Genomic DNA, 12,999 nt, shown 5'->3' with positions numbered 1-12,999 from the left:
AATGTTTACTTTCTTTTGCAATGTAGTAAATAATGTTAGTTAATATTATGTACCCATGCACGTTTTTTGTTTAGGTTTTGAGTCTAAAAGCAGTCAATTTTATCCAAGTTTGTGGAAATTTAAACTCTATTTTTATTTTTTTTAAAACGTTTTACAAAGGGAAAATCTCATGCCGTGCTTCTGATCTTTCAGGAGGTTCCATAAGAAGCTGGGTCAGCAGGCGTGGCTTGTGGCAGCCATCACTGTAACGGAGTTTCTGATTGTAGTGAAGTATGACCCCAACACAATCATGCTACCGATCCCCTTCTTTGTCACACAGTGCTGGATCCTCGGCATTGTCCTCATCCTCACGTGGACACTGTGGCGCTTCTTTATCCGGTGAGTGAGTGCAGTAAGCAGACCAGCAGAGGGACAAGGCATACAGGCTAGGGTGCATCAGTTGCCCTCACTTTCATAAAATCTGATGCATTTTTGTTTGGGTGTTCCTTTTCACCAATAAAGACATCCTGTAAAATTTTTTGACCGTATTCAAAAGTCTAATAGTGTAGCGGCTAACATGAAATTTTCACCAGAATATTTCACTTGGTGAGCAAAGCATGAAAATTGGCGCACACGTAGATCAAACCATACTGTTTCCAAAACAATCATTGGCCATTGCGATTTCCGCCATTTTAAAGATGGCCGCCGCCGTTTTCAAAATGGCGTCATTTTCAACAACCAAATTTCTGAAATATGGACATGTATCTTTATCGTGGTCGTTTTTTTTTTTTTTTTGGCCGGATTTTCACAATTTTAATGTAGAAGGCTTTGGTTATGTGAGTGAAGTTATGACTATTCTTTCAAAATAATTCAACCTGGATCGAAACTGTCCAGGAGCATGATAAAAGTTTGATTCAAATGGGCAACTAAGAAACTGTTATTTTATCTTCTCCAAAGAGTAAATTGCAAACACTTCTAGGGCACAATGGTGCAATTTACTGCCGTTAAACTCGGCATGGGGTTCAGTGTAAGCTTTGTTCATTATTGATACAAATGGCCCTTTTCCACTACCCTTTTTCAGCTCACTTCAGCCTGACATGGCTCGCATTTCGACTATCTCAGAGCAGCACGACTCAGCTCGCTTCAGCCCTGCTTAGCACCCAAAACTCGCACGGTTTTGGAGTAGGGCTGAAGCGAGCCAAACCGAGCTGAGTGGGGCTAGGGGCGTGAGCAGACACTCCCCTGTGCACTGATTGGTGAGGAGGAGTGTCCTCACATGCCCACACACACCCCGCGAGCACGCTGGGATCTGTAAACCCGGAAGAATTATTACGAATTACGAGAATTATGAAGCCTTATGCGCCTCGCCTCATCTATACGCTCTTGCCAGTATCTGTTGGCGTTGTCGGTGACAACAAGCCACAGCACCAAGACCAGCAACACTAACGACTCAATGTCCTCCATGTTTATTGTTTACTATCCGGGTCGTGAGACTACCGCTTAAAAGATCACGGTCACTGTTTGCGCCGCCTAACGACATCACGTGACGTCCACCCACATCACGTGACGTCCACCCACTTTCGCTAACTCCACCCAATGTGTCCACCCACTTCCAGCCAGCACGGTTCAGCGCAGTTGTAGTCGAAATGCAACTCCAACAGCCCCACTCAGCTCGACTCAGCCCAACTCAGCCGCGTTTGTAGCGGAAAAGCGGCAAAAGTCTCCCAAATACATTACGATCCGCCCCGTATATACAGGTCATGACGTCGTATCCAAATTGACACCCTGTACTCACGAAGAGGCCGATACTAGGATGTTTCTGCATGCAAAGCATGCAGCGATTAGTGGTTGTAAATCCGTCAATATCGTTTCCTCCGACACAGATGTTGTTGTAATTGGTGTGTCTGTGTTTGATGATTTTTGTTTAGAACAGTTATGGATAACATTCGGAAAAGGGAAAGATATGAGATGGTTACCAATTCATACCATTGTAGCAAACCTGGGTCCAAGATCAAAGGCATTGCCTTTTTTCCATGCATTCACGGGTTGTGATACCGTTTCCGCGTTTGTTGGAAAAGGGAAAAAGACAGCATGGCAGGCCTGGAATGTGTGTGACAACGCCACAAAAACGTTCCGTAGTCTAAGCAAACCATGTGACTCTTTGACAGAGCAAGACATTGATGTCATTGAGGAATTTGTTGTCATCATGTATGATCAGTCAAGCATTTCAACGAAAGTTAATGAGACTCGTCTTGATCTTTTTGCCCGCAAACAACGGCCTTATAACAACATCCCGCCATCCAGAGCTGCCCTAGTCGAACACATCAAAAGATCAATTCTACAGGCTGGACACGCATGGGGTCAGTCACTTTGTAAAACGTAGGACTTGCCATCACCATCAAGTTGGGGTTGGACAAAAAATGATGGGGTTTGGGTGCCGTATTGGACGTCAGTAGCACCTATAGCAGCATCATGTCAGGAACTGGTCAAGTGTGGATGTAGAATAAACTGTTCTGGCAACTGTAAATGCTTTAAATCAGGACTGTCTTGCACTGCTCTCTGTAGTTGTAACTGCTCAGAAGATTAGATCTGCGGAGTCTTGGGCCCTGTTTACATTATTTCGAATCAGCGGATCATCAGATTAACGTTTTTAAAACGATTCGCGTACACACACAATTTCTGTGCCCGCAACAAAACCGTTCCCCGTGCACACAGCAACGCCAATACATGGATACGCTAATCACATGACTAATTAGACGGCACGTCACATGATCCCAGTGCATATCGGGCATGCGCAAGTCACTCACCACTTGCAAGTGGAAGGATGTCGTTGTAAAAAATGAAGTATGCCAGTCTGTTATCGGCGGTACTGGTACTACAATGATGCCTTTTTTACACCGTGTATGGCCTTCGTGTTTATGCTAGAAGGATCTAACAGTGTTCGGTACACTCTTCACCTCGCAGAACGGCCGTTTTTTGCGATTTACAACAAGACTATTTAATGCTACGGTAACCAACACACTTCCTGTATTGCTCATTCACTTAATGACTTCCTCAACACACTTCCTGTATTGCTCATTCACTTAATGACTTCCTCAACACACTTCCTGTATTGCTCATTCACATGACCAACGTGGCATGACCAACGCCAGCTAATCAGGAAGGTGGATGTCAGTGACGTTGTCCAATGACGACGTCAGCTAGAGCTCAGCACTGCGTATCCTCGTTCCTCAATGTTTACACAGCACCGGATCAGATACGTACTGGGTTGAATACGTGGGCCCTGGCGGATTCAAACTGTTCCGCCTGTGGAGTCATTTCCCGGCGTTTTAATGTGCACGGACAGTGCATCTGCAACGAAAACTATACGGATACGGTCTAATGTAAACACCACCTTAGTGTAAACTGCTATTTATAAAAAAAAAAAAAGTCTGTATTTCTGGAATGTCTTGCGCATGCACAGTGCGTATTCACGTTAGTTTTGTACAAAATAACTATTATGGCTATGGGGAGTCATCTTGAGGTAGATATTAGCAAAAGAAAAGAATTTAAATTAAAAATGGTACATATATAATAAAACTAGTAGGCGAAAACTGTAAAAATGACACCATTTTGAAAATCATGGCAGCCATCTTGAAAATGGTGGAAACTTGAGTGGCCAACGATGATTTTTGGTCAGGTACATGCAGACAGTTTCATGCAAAATTTGGTGCTTTGCTCACCAAGTGAAATATTTTACCAGCTATCCGCTCCACTATAATGGCGGCACCATGAGGTTCATTTTTTGCCAAAAAACGCTTATTTTGTTTTCGCGTAAGGTTTGAATCACAATCCATTTATTGATTCCTTGTGACCCAGAGATGTTAAGAACCTTTGCAAGGGACTGAGAAGCATTAATCTCATCTCATCTCATCTCATTATCTCAAGCCGCTTTATCCTTCTACAGGGTCGCAGGCAAGCTGGAGCCTATCCCAGCTGACTACGGGCGAAAGGCGGGGTACACCCTGGACAAGTCGCCAGGTCATCACAGGGCTGACACATAGACACAGACAACCATTCACACCTACGGTCAATTTAGAGTCACCAGTTGACCTAACCTGCATGTCTTTGGACTGTGGGGGAAACCGGAGCACCCGGAGGAAACCCACGCGGACACGGGGAGAACATGCAAACTCCACACAGAAAGGCCCTCGCCGGCCCCGGGGCTCGAACCCAGGACCTTCTTGCTGTGAGGCGACAGCGCTAACCACTACACCACCGTGCCGCCCCAGAAGCATTAATGTGATTCATAATACATTTGTATTGTTTAAAAGTAGTTGAACAATGATTCAATGAACAGCTAAAACTCAAACTGTGCTTGATAATATATTTAGAATATGGACTAAAAATGTGTATCTAAGATATTTGGTATACTCTATAAGGTGCCATAATGTTTCATGAAAAGTGATCGAAATTTTGTCATAAAAGTCATAAAATGGCAGCTTTTTCCATAACTTTGAGCTCCTGGTGCCACCATTAAACTTTTGAATTTTGTCAAAATATTTCACCCAGTGTGTTTTTCTTACCAAAAGGAACATAAAAACAAAAATGCATCATGATCGGAGGAACTTTTCATTTTTAGGGGGCAACTGATGCACCCTAATACAGGCCCTACTCTGCCCTTGTTTGTCATATACTCAAGTAAATGCACATCCTGAAAGAAGCACAACGCAACACACACAGAATTCGGATCACTTTTTTATTTGTTCCATGTCTAATTTTTAATGGTTCTTTTTCAGTGGTGTCGTGCTTGTTTTGTATGTTTCTCATTTTCTATTGGCTGTTTTTGTGCACTGTGCTGCCTTTCTGTGTGCTGCGCTGATGGCCTCTCTCTCTCTCTCTCTCTCTCTCTCTCTCTCTCTCTCTCTCTCTCTCTCTCTCTCTCTCTCGCGTGTGTCAGCGGTAATGTCCACGTGCAGTGAGGGAGAGGTAGGTGGAGAGTGACAGCTGGTTGTTGTGCCAATATCACCTTCATCTGTCATTCTCACCAGGCTGCTCCTCCCCTGCATGCCGGATAGGCCAGATTTAAACTTCTGCAACATTGTCTGCAAGCGTTCACGTACTAAATTGTTTGGCGTATGGCACTCAGTCTTTGCCTTGATTCTTTAACAGTCAGTGTTTTTTAACTGTAGTCTGTTCAGACGGAGCTGACTGCTGCTTCTAGCTTAGTGGATCTTTTTATTTCTTTGTATTATTGTCTGGGTCGCTGAATCTGATGCGAAGAATGAATGAATCACAACCAGAAGCAAATTCTATTTTTTTTTTTCTTTGCAATTCTGCATCCATCCTCATTTAGTTAAGTAGCTTTTCATCAGAGTATGCGGTTTGAGTGCTTGGCTTTTTGCAAGTAACCGGTTACAGGAGGGTTTTTTTTTTTTATTATTATTTATTTATTTAGGCAAGGCAAGTTTATTTATATAGCGCATTTCATACACAGTGGCAGTTCAGTGTGCTTTACAGAGGTAAAAGCAAAACAGTAAATAGAAAATAAAGTTACATAAAATAAAGGGGGAAGAAGAGAGGGAAAAATAAGAATTAAACAATAGTAGAAATACAATAAAATGAAGTAAAAAAAAAAACAGCAGAATAAAATGGAATAAAAGTTAAGTAAAGTTTAAAACGTGTAAAGATGATATCAGTTAGAAAGCATCTGAAAACAGCTTGGTCTTTAGTCTAGATTTGAAGCTGCCAACAGCAGGAGCATTTCTGATGTCCTCTGGCAGTTGGTTCCATAGCTGTACTGCATAGTAGCTAAAAGCTGCTTCACCACACTTTGTTTTAACAACAGGTTTTACCTAGTCTGGCTAACGCAACTTCAAAGCTCTGCGAGCATTGGTCTGGCAAAGATATTAAGCCCAACTGTTTCCCAAAGCGCATGGTTGACCCGCCTCCCTGAAATGCCTCAGTTTGCTACTGGTCGAAGCCAGAAAAGGCTGTGACGAAGCTTAAACCAATCACATCACTCTTTCCTCTGACGCATGTGACGCGACGGAAACTGCTTGAGTAACAGGAAGAAGATAAATACCTCCAGGGCTGCTCTTTGCTCCGTTTTCAGTGAGAACTTCCCGTTGAATGCTTTCAATACAGCATCTACCGCTGTGTCAAAGGCTTGCCGCTGCTCCATGTTCGTAATGTTTCTAGTGAATGAAGCGCTTCCGGCATAGATTCTGTAAACAATCTATGGCTTCCAGTCGCAGTTCTACTACGTCACTGCCTTGAACACGCCTCTACCCAGGGCTGTTGGAGATGCTCAAAGTTGATTGGCTCCCGATTTTTCGGGAGCTTGGAAGAGCTGGAGATAGCTTGCCTTGCCAGACTAAGTTCGCAACAGCCCCCCGTGTTGCGTCACACTTAGGATGGGCGGGCCCAGGCTAGGTTTTACCAGTAAATTTTGCTGCTGCGATCTGGTAGATCTGATTGGGTTAGGCTGCTGCAACATATCAGAGAGGTAATTGGGCCCTGTACCATTTAGAGATTTGTACACCAGCAGCAATGCTTTAAAGTCAATTCTGTAGCTTACTGGAAGCCAGTGAAGGGACCTTAGAATTGGAGTAATGTGCGCTCTTCTTTTTGTTCGTGTGAGAACCCTCGCCGCTGCATTTTGAACCAGCTGAAGTCGTTTGATGGTCTTTTTTGGCAGGCCTGTGAAAAGGCCATTGCAGTAATCAACCCTACTAGAGATGAAGGCATGTATTAGTTTTTCCAGATCTTTTTTTTTTTTTTATACAAGTCCTCTTAGTTTGGAAATGTTTTTTAGGTGATAAAATGCTGATTTAGTGATTGCTTTCATGTGACTGTCAAAGTTTAGCTTGCTATCAATGAAAACACCAAGATTTTTAACCAGATTTTTATTTATTTTTAAATGAATTCAGAAGAAACTATTTTAATACTTGTTTTAAACACCCCACCACCACCACATGCGCACACGTACCCATGGAAAGCTTGAGATTGCATGCGATAGGTCCTCATCCAGTCATGTCTCCTAAAGACTGTAAGAATAAAAAAAAAAAATTTAATGATTTAGTAGTTGTAACTGAAGTCGTCATAAATTTGAAATAAAATTGTACAAACTAAACTACATGTGCATATGCTCTGTGGTGAGCAGTAGTGGAGATGTGTGAAAGTCTTGGAGTCGCCCTGATAAACATGCCATTTCATTTTTTGCAAGAGAAAATGTTCAGAAATGTTGCTCTGAAGTCAGACAGCAGGTTATTTAGGATTGTATACGATTGGGGGGGGGAGCTTAAAATGAAACGTATTAGACACAACGCAGTTTACTTTCGTGGACCTTAAGGGTGTATTCAGACCAGGATAGTTCGATAGTTCACTTGCTTTGGTCCGAACCAAATTTATTTTTTTTTCTTTTCATTTTGGTGCGGTTCGCTTTCACACTGTACATTTTAGTAAGCAGACCAAAATCTGTCAACAAAGCCACACGCCCTGAGGCCGTTCAGCTATTGGTCAGAGACGACACGCGCACAAAGCGTTAAATTCAAAAGTAGTCATGGAGGCTTTCCGTGCTGTTGTTTTTAATGTCATCAAAGCTATGTTTTTTCCAGTTTTTACTGTTTTCACAATTGTGCAATTACTATACTGTTGTACAAGTAATTTATCAACGACGACTTCAAAGGGCAAGGCGGCTACGGAGGATAGCGCTGATGAGCGCACATCATGATGTGACAGTTCTGGCTCTTCACGCAAGACGGAGGAGGTATGTGTCGGGATATTCGCCTTATCCATCGTAATAGATGAATTTCTTTTTTGCGTCGCTAGTACCGCCACTTTTTGAAAGAATGTCCCTGATTTTAATGTAGGTCTGACGGAGTTTCTTCACTTTTAGCCGACATTGTTCTGGGGAGCGCGTGAACCCCTTCTCCTTCATTTTCTCACTGAATATAGCAAACACGTCGGCATTTTTGTGTGTTCTCTCCAAAAGCTCAGATATGTGGACATCTGCCCATATATCCACAAGGGTGCGCGTTTCTTCCTCGGCCCACGTTTGCCCCCTACTCATTTTTTGTACCCTGTAGTCTAGCCTACCACTGGTCTGAATGACTGAACGACTGTTGTAAGGTTCCCTTGACAACCGAAACAGTGTTTGCACTTTGCGGTGGAGTGTCAAGACTCTGTTTCCCATAATGCTCGACAAACGACGGAAGCTCCCGAGGTACAAAAAAGCAAAACTGTCAGATTAGGTCCAGTCTGCTTTCACACCTCCAAAAGGTCCGGACCGGGTCCGACCTTGCAGCTCGGTCTCGGTCCGCTTGTTTGGTCCAGACCAGAGTTCGGTGGTTTGTATTCAGACCAACCCAAAAGGTCCGGACCAAGGGAAATTTGGTTCGGACCAAACAACATAGGTGTGAATACGCCCTAAAACTGCAGACACGGCGTCTTCAGACATTTTAAAATCTTCAGACTTGGTCAATGTGATGATAGATTTGCTAATTGATTCCACTCGTCCCAAGTCTGCTCGGTGGGCTGCGCTCACCCATAGTCCTTTCTCTGAAACTAATGCAGAAGTGTAACTCTGGCATTATATAGTCGCACTTCCTTGCATTCTTTTTCTTTCTCTCGCTCTGATTCTTAACCCCCCCCCCCAAAAAAAAATTGTAGAAGTCCATTTTCTTTCTGTCTCTGTCCACATCTTTAGCTGTCTCCTTTTTAATTTGTTAACCTCTTCTTGGTCAAGTTGGCCTTTATCTTCGAGGTTAGCTCCACCCACTATGTACAACCTCATTTCTTCTCCTTCCATGCCAACGCGGTTTCGTGAGGAATTGCTGGGTGGGTGATGTTTTACATGAGCAATGACCTCTCCTGTTTTTACAGCGACATCACACTCCGTTACAAAGAGACACGGAGGCGTAAGCAGGAGGGCTCAGCCGAGCGGGAGCGGCCACCTGGCAACGGCAGCAAGACCCCTGTAACATCTGGCCGCAGCAAACTGGATGGAAACCCGGATCCCGTACGATTTCGCAAGTCTTGAGTGAAGATGAGGTGGAACACTCAATGCACAGCTGTGGCACACACTTCAAGCGTCAAGCATCATGTGATTTACATTGTGTGTATGTCGTCCTTTCTCCCCCTGACTGTCTGAATCATTCCAATGCTCACTCACTGTTAAAACACACAGGGCAACAGTGAGTTCATGTTACATGACAAGCAGGCGGTCATTGTGTTTCACGAAATTTGTTCAATGATGGTGGGGTTTTTTCATGTTTTATTGATTGAAGCTTGAAGATGCAGAGCATGTCTATCTTTAACAGGGGTGTGTGAGAGAGAGTGAGTGAGTGTCAGGATGTGTATGGAGATGCTGCTCTGTTCTTCCAGATGCCTTATACACTTGTATAAAACAAGAAAGGAGGTATTAAAGTGCCATTCCACCATTGGATGTATTCTTTGGCATAAAATACAATATATTTTATGACATGACTAGACAGAGAAATCTTTTAGCTTCAAAATGATATATCAAACATAATTTTTTGACAACGACAAGTATATTAATTTTGCAATCAAAGTCACCTACCCCTTTAATTTCCGCACGGTAGTGAAACGTGATGTCATCGTCAGGTTCTCCTTCTTGTGTACCACGTCACGTGTGACGTGGCACAGATTATCAGCAATGGCGGATAGAACGCGATTTCCACTTGTCGATTGCTGTGCCGATATTCACCATCGACCGTCTCCTTTGGGCATCACTTGCTATTTTCCTTCGCTTCTTTTCCGAAGCTGACAATCGCATTCTATCCGCCATTGCTGATAATCTGTGCCACGTCACACGTGACATGGTACACAAGAAGGGGAACCTGACGATGACATCACGCTTCACTACCGTGCGGAAATTAAAAGGGTAGGTGACTTTGGTCGCAAAATTAATATACTTGTCGTTGTCAAAATTGTTTGATATATAATTTTGAAGCTAAAAGATTTCTCTGTCTAGTCATGTCATAAAATATATTGTATTTTATGCCAAAGAATACATCCAGTGATGGAATGGCACTTTAAGCTGTATGTTTCCTTGCCACTGGGATGTCAACCTCAAGGGTACAACTTGTGTCCCTTTTTAATGTATGTCTATGATCAGGAAATGTGTTTAAAGTTGGCTTTAAATTATTATCTGTGGTCTTTACCTTGTGCTTTTTTTTTTAAATTAAGGTACATAACATTTATGACGTGTAAAAGATGTATCCGACATGAACTAAGATGTATTCTAGTGATGAGGGAAGGTACAGTTTACTTTTTGTGTAGTCAGTTTGTACTGGACCATTGACACGTGCTTGTAAATGTGTGCTCCCGGGGCATGGTTTTGTTTTTCTTTTAAATTTTGCTCTTTTTGCTGCTATGCAAGAAGACACAAGATGTTGTTCGAATTGAACTCTTTATTAGTTTATTAGGCTTTCACGTTTTAAAGATCCTGGAGTACTGCTGTTGCGTAGTGCTATGCTTACTGGAACACGAACACACATGCAGAATACCAGTCAAATGTTTGGATACCTAATTCAGTGGTTTTTCTTTATTTTTATTAAGAAAGATGCTTTGTGTCTTAAAGTAATGATGGATGTTGTTTCTCTTTACTTAGTTGAGCAGTTCTTGACATAATATGGATTGCTACAGTTGTTGAACAGGGCTAGTTACAGTGGTGGGGTTTTTTTTTTTTTTTTAAATTAACTGTTTTGATCTCAAGCACATTTTAAGAAGCTAGAAATTGCACTAATTAACTTTTGACGAGGCACCTGTTAATTGAAAAGCATTCCAGGTGACTACCTCATGAAGCTGGTTAAGAGAACGCCAATAGTGTGCAAAGCGTCATCGAGGCAGACGCTGGCTACTTTTGAAGAATCTAAAATATGAAACGCATTTTTAAACACTTTTTGTTTACGTAATTCCATGTGTGTTCCATAAATTATTTCATAGTTTTGATATCTTGGGTATTTGTAGAAAATGGTCAACACAGGAAAAACCTAAGAGTGAGTAGGTGTGTCCAAACTTTTCACTGGTACTGTATACGTACACTTCAACAGCATGGCCATTGTTTTTCTCTTTGTGTTAAACAGGGACTGTTGTACTCTCAGGAGACCTGGCGCTCTTGTTACATTTATGTTTCTCAGGTAACTTCCCTTCAGAATAATCAGGATGAGCATGAACCTCACTGATTATACACAAACGAGTTATTCTTATCTCATAGTGTGTTTTCCACTACATACATACATGCATACATACATGCACAAGCAGAAATGAAGAGAAGAGAACGGTGGTCTTGCTAGACTTACTGGACCAACCTTGCAGGGGTGTATGGGGGGTCCTCCACATGGAGTTCTGTTTCATGATTGTTGCTGCTCTAGCCACAGAACAAATTTTCTCGAGTCCTCGGACTCCTCCACCTAGCCTACAAGGCCATTCATCATGCATTTTGTGAAACATTATCTTGCACCTGTGCACAGTGTGGTGGGTTTTTTTTGGTTTATTTTTTAAATTGTATGTGGATATTACATGGATATAGTGAAGTGTGTGTGGTGGAGGGTGTGTTACTGTTCATGTCTACTACTGATTAGCAGAAATGGACAGGAGCATCTCATGTAATGTAGAACATGCTGCTGCTATTCTAATCTTACTATGAATATAAACTTTACATTTAGTTGTTTTGTTGAAATGGGCTGCCAGCTCCCTCAGAACAACCTCTTACTACTGTACTTATTTTTGTACTACGCAAGGTGTGTGTAACCCCCCCCAACTCTTAATCCCTTTATATTTTCCAATTTGTTTTTTTTTTTTTTTTAAAGGAACAGTCCACCGTACTTCCATAATGAAATATGCTCTTGCCTGAATTGAGACGAGCTGCTCCGTACCTCTCCGAGCTTTGCGCGACCTCCCAGTCAGTCAGACGCGCGGTCACTCCTGTTAGCAATGTAGCTAGGCTCAGTATGGCCAATGGTATTTTTTGGGGCTGTAGTTAGATGCGACCAAACTCTTCCGCGTTTTTCCTGTTTACATAGGTTTATATGACCAGTGATGTGAAACAAGTTCAGTTACACAAGTTGAAACGTGGCGATTTTCTATGCTATGGAAAGTCCGCACTATAATGACAGGCGTGCTAACACCACCTGCGCGCTTTGGCAGCGCATTGATACGGAGTTCAGATATCAATGCGCTGTCGAAGCGCGCAGAAGGTGTTAGTACGCCTGTCATTATAGTGCGGACTTTCCATAGCATAGAAAATCGCTACGTTTCAATTTGTGTAACTGAACTTGTTTCACATCACTGGTCATATAAACCTATGTAAACAGGAAAAACGCGGAAGAGTTTGGTCGCATCTAACTACAGCCCCAAAAAATACCATTGGCCATGCTGAGCCTAGCTACATTGCTAACAGGAGTGACAGCGCGTCTGACTGACTGGGAGGTTGCGCAAAGCTCGGAGAGGTACGGAGCAGCTCGTCTCAATTCAGATAAGGGCATATTTCATTATGGAAGTACGGTGGACTCTTCCTTTTAAGAAAAAGATGTTTTGAAGACTCCTAGTATTATTTTGCTTTTCTTGCATTCTGTAAATGTCAGCATGTGCCACTGTGTGTGTTGGAATGAGACCGATGTCAGACTGAAGAAATGCATCACTGACTACAACTTGAGAGCCGTGGCTACCATGTCGAATTGGCGGTTTACTATAGATGGGTAGTTTGTTGGTTCAAGCCCTCAAATTAAGACTCCTAAACCATCGTAGCATGATTCTCAAAGATGTGTATCACAATGTATATAGGTTTAGGAACAATTTCCCAGCAGTATATTAGTGGGGTTTTTTGTTTATTAAAAAAAACCATTTAGAATATTGCATTTTTGTTTAAAAATACGTTTCAATAACTAAGTATAGAAAATCTGTACAAATTAACAGTAGCATTTTATTTATAAAAATGGAACATTGGAAAAGCTATACATGAAAACGTCTGTGTACACACGCGCACTTTTTTTTTTTCCACATTTTACAAATTAA

General features: G+C 42.2%; 1 protein-coding gene across 1 annotated transcript in view; it reads left to right on the top strand.

Annotated features, from left to right (window-relative positions):
- Positions 1 to 9,475, top strand: part of ptdss2 (phosphatidylserine synthase 2) — a 41,888-nt gene extending 32,413 nt beyond the window's left edge. The window contains exons 11-12 of the mRNA XM_060914366.1: positions 193 to 378; positions 8,845 to 9,475. Of these exons, the coding sequence (XP_060770349.1) occupies positions 193 to 378; positions 8,845 to 9,001 (343 nt within the window). The 3' untranslated portion in view covers positions 9,002 to 9,475. The remainder of the gene's footprint in view (positions 1 to 192; positions 379 to 8,844) is intronic.
- The last annotated feature ends 3,524 nt before the right edge of the window (positions 9,476 to 12,999 follow it).

This window comes from Neoarius graeffei, chromosome 2, assembly GCF_027579695.1.
Source record: "Neoarius graeffei isolate fNeoGra1 chromosome 2, fNeoGra1.pri, whole genome shotgun sequence".
NCBI lineage: Eukaryota > Metazoa > Chordata > Actinopteri > Siluriformes > Ariidae > Neoarius > Neoarius graeffei.
The sequence above is the reverse complement of the archived record's forward strand: the minus strand, read 5'-3'. Positions and strand labels throughout refer to the sequence as shown.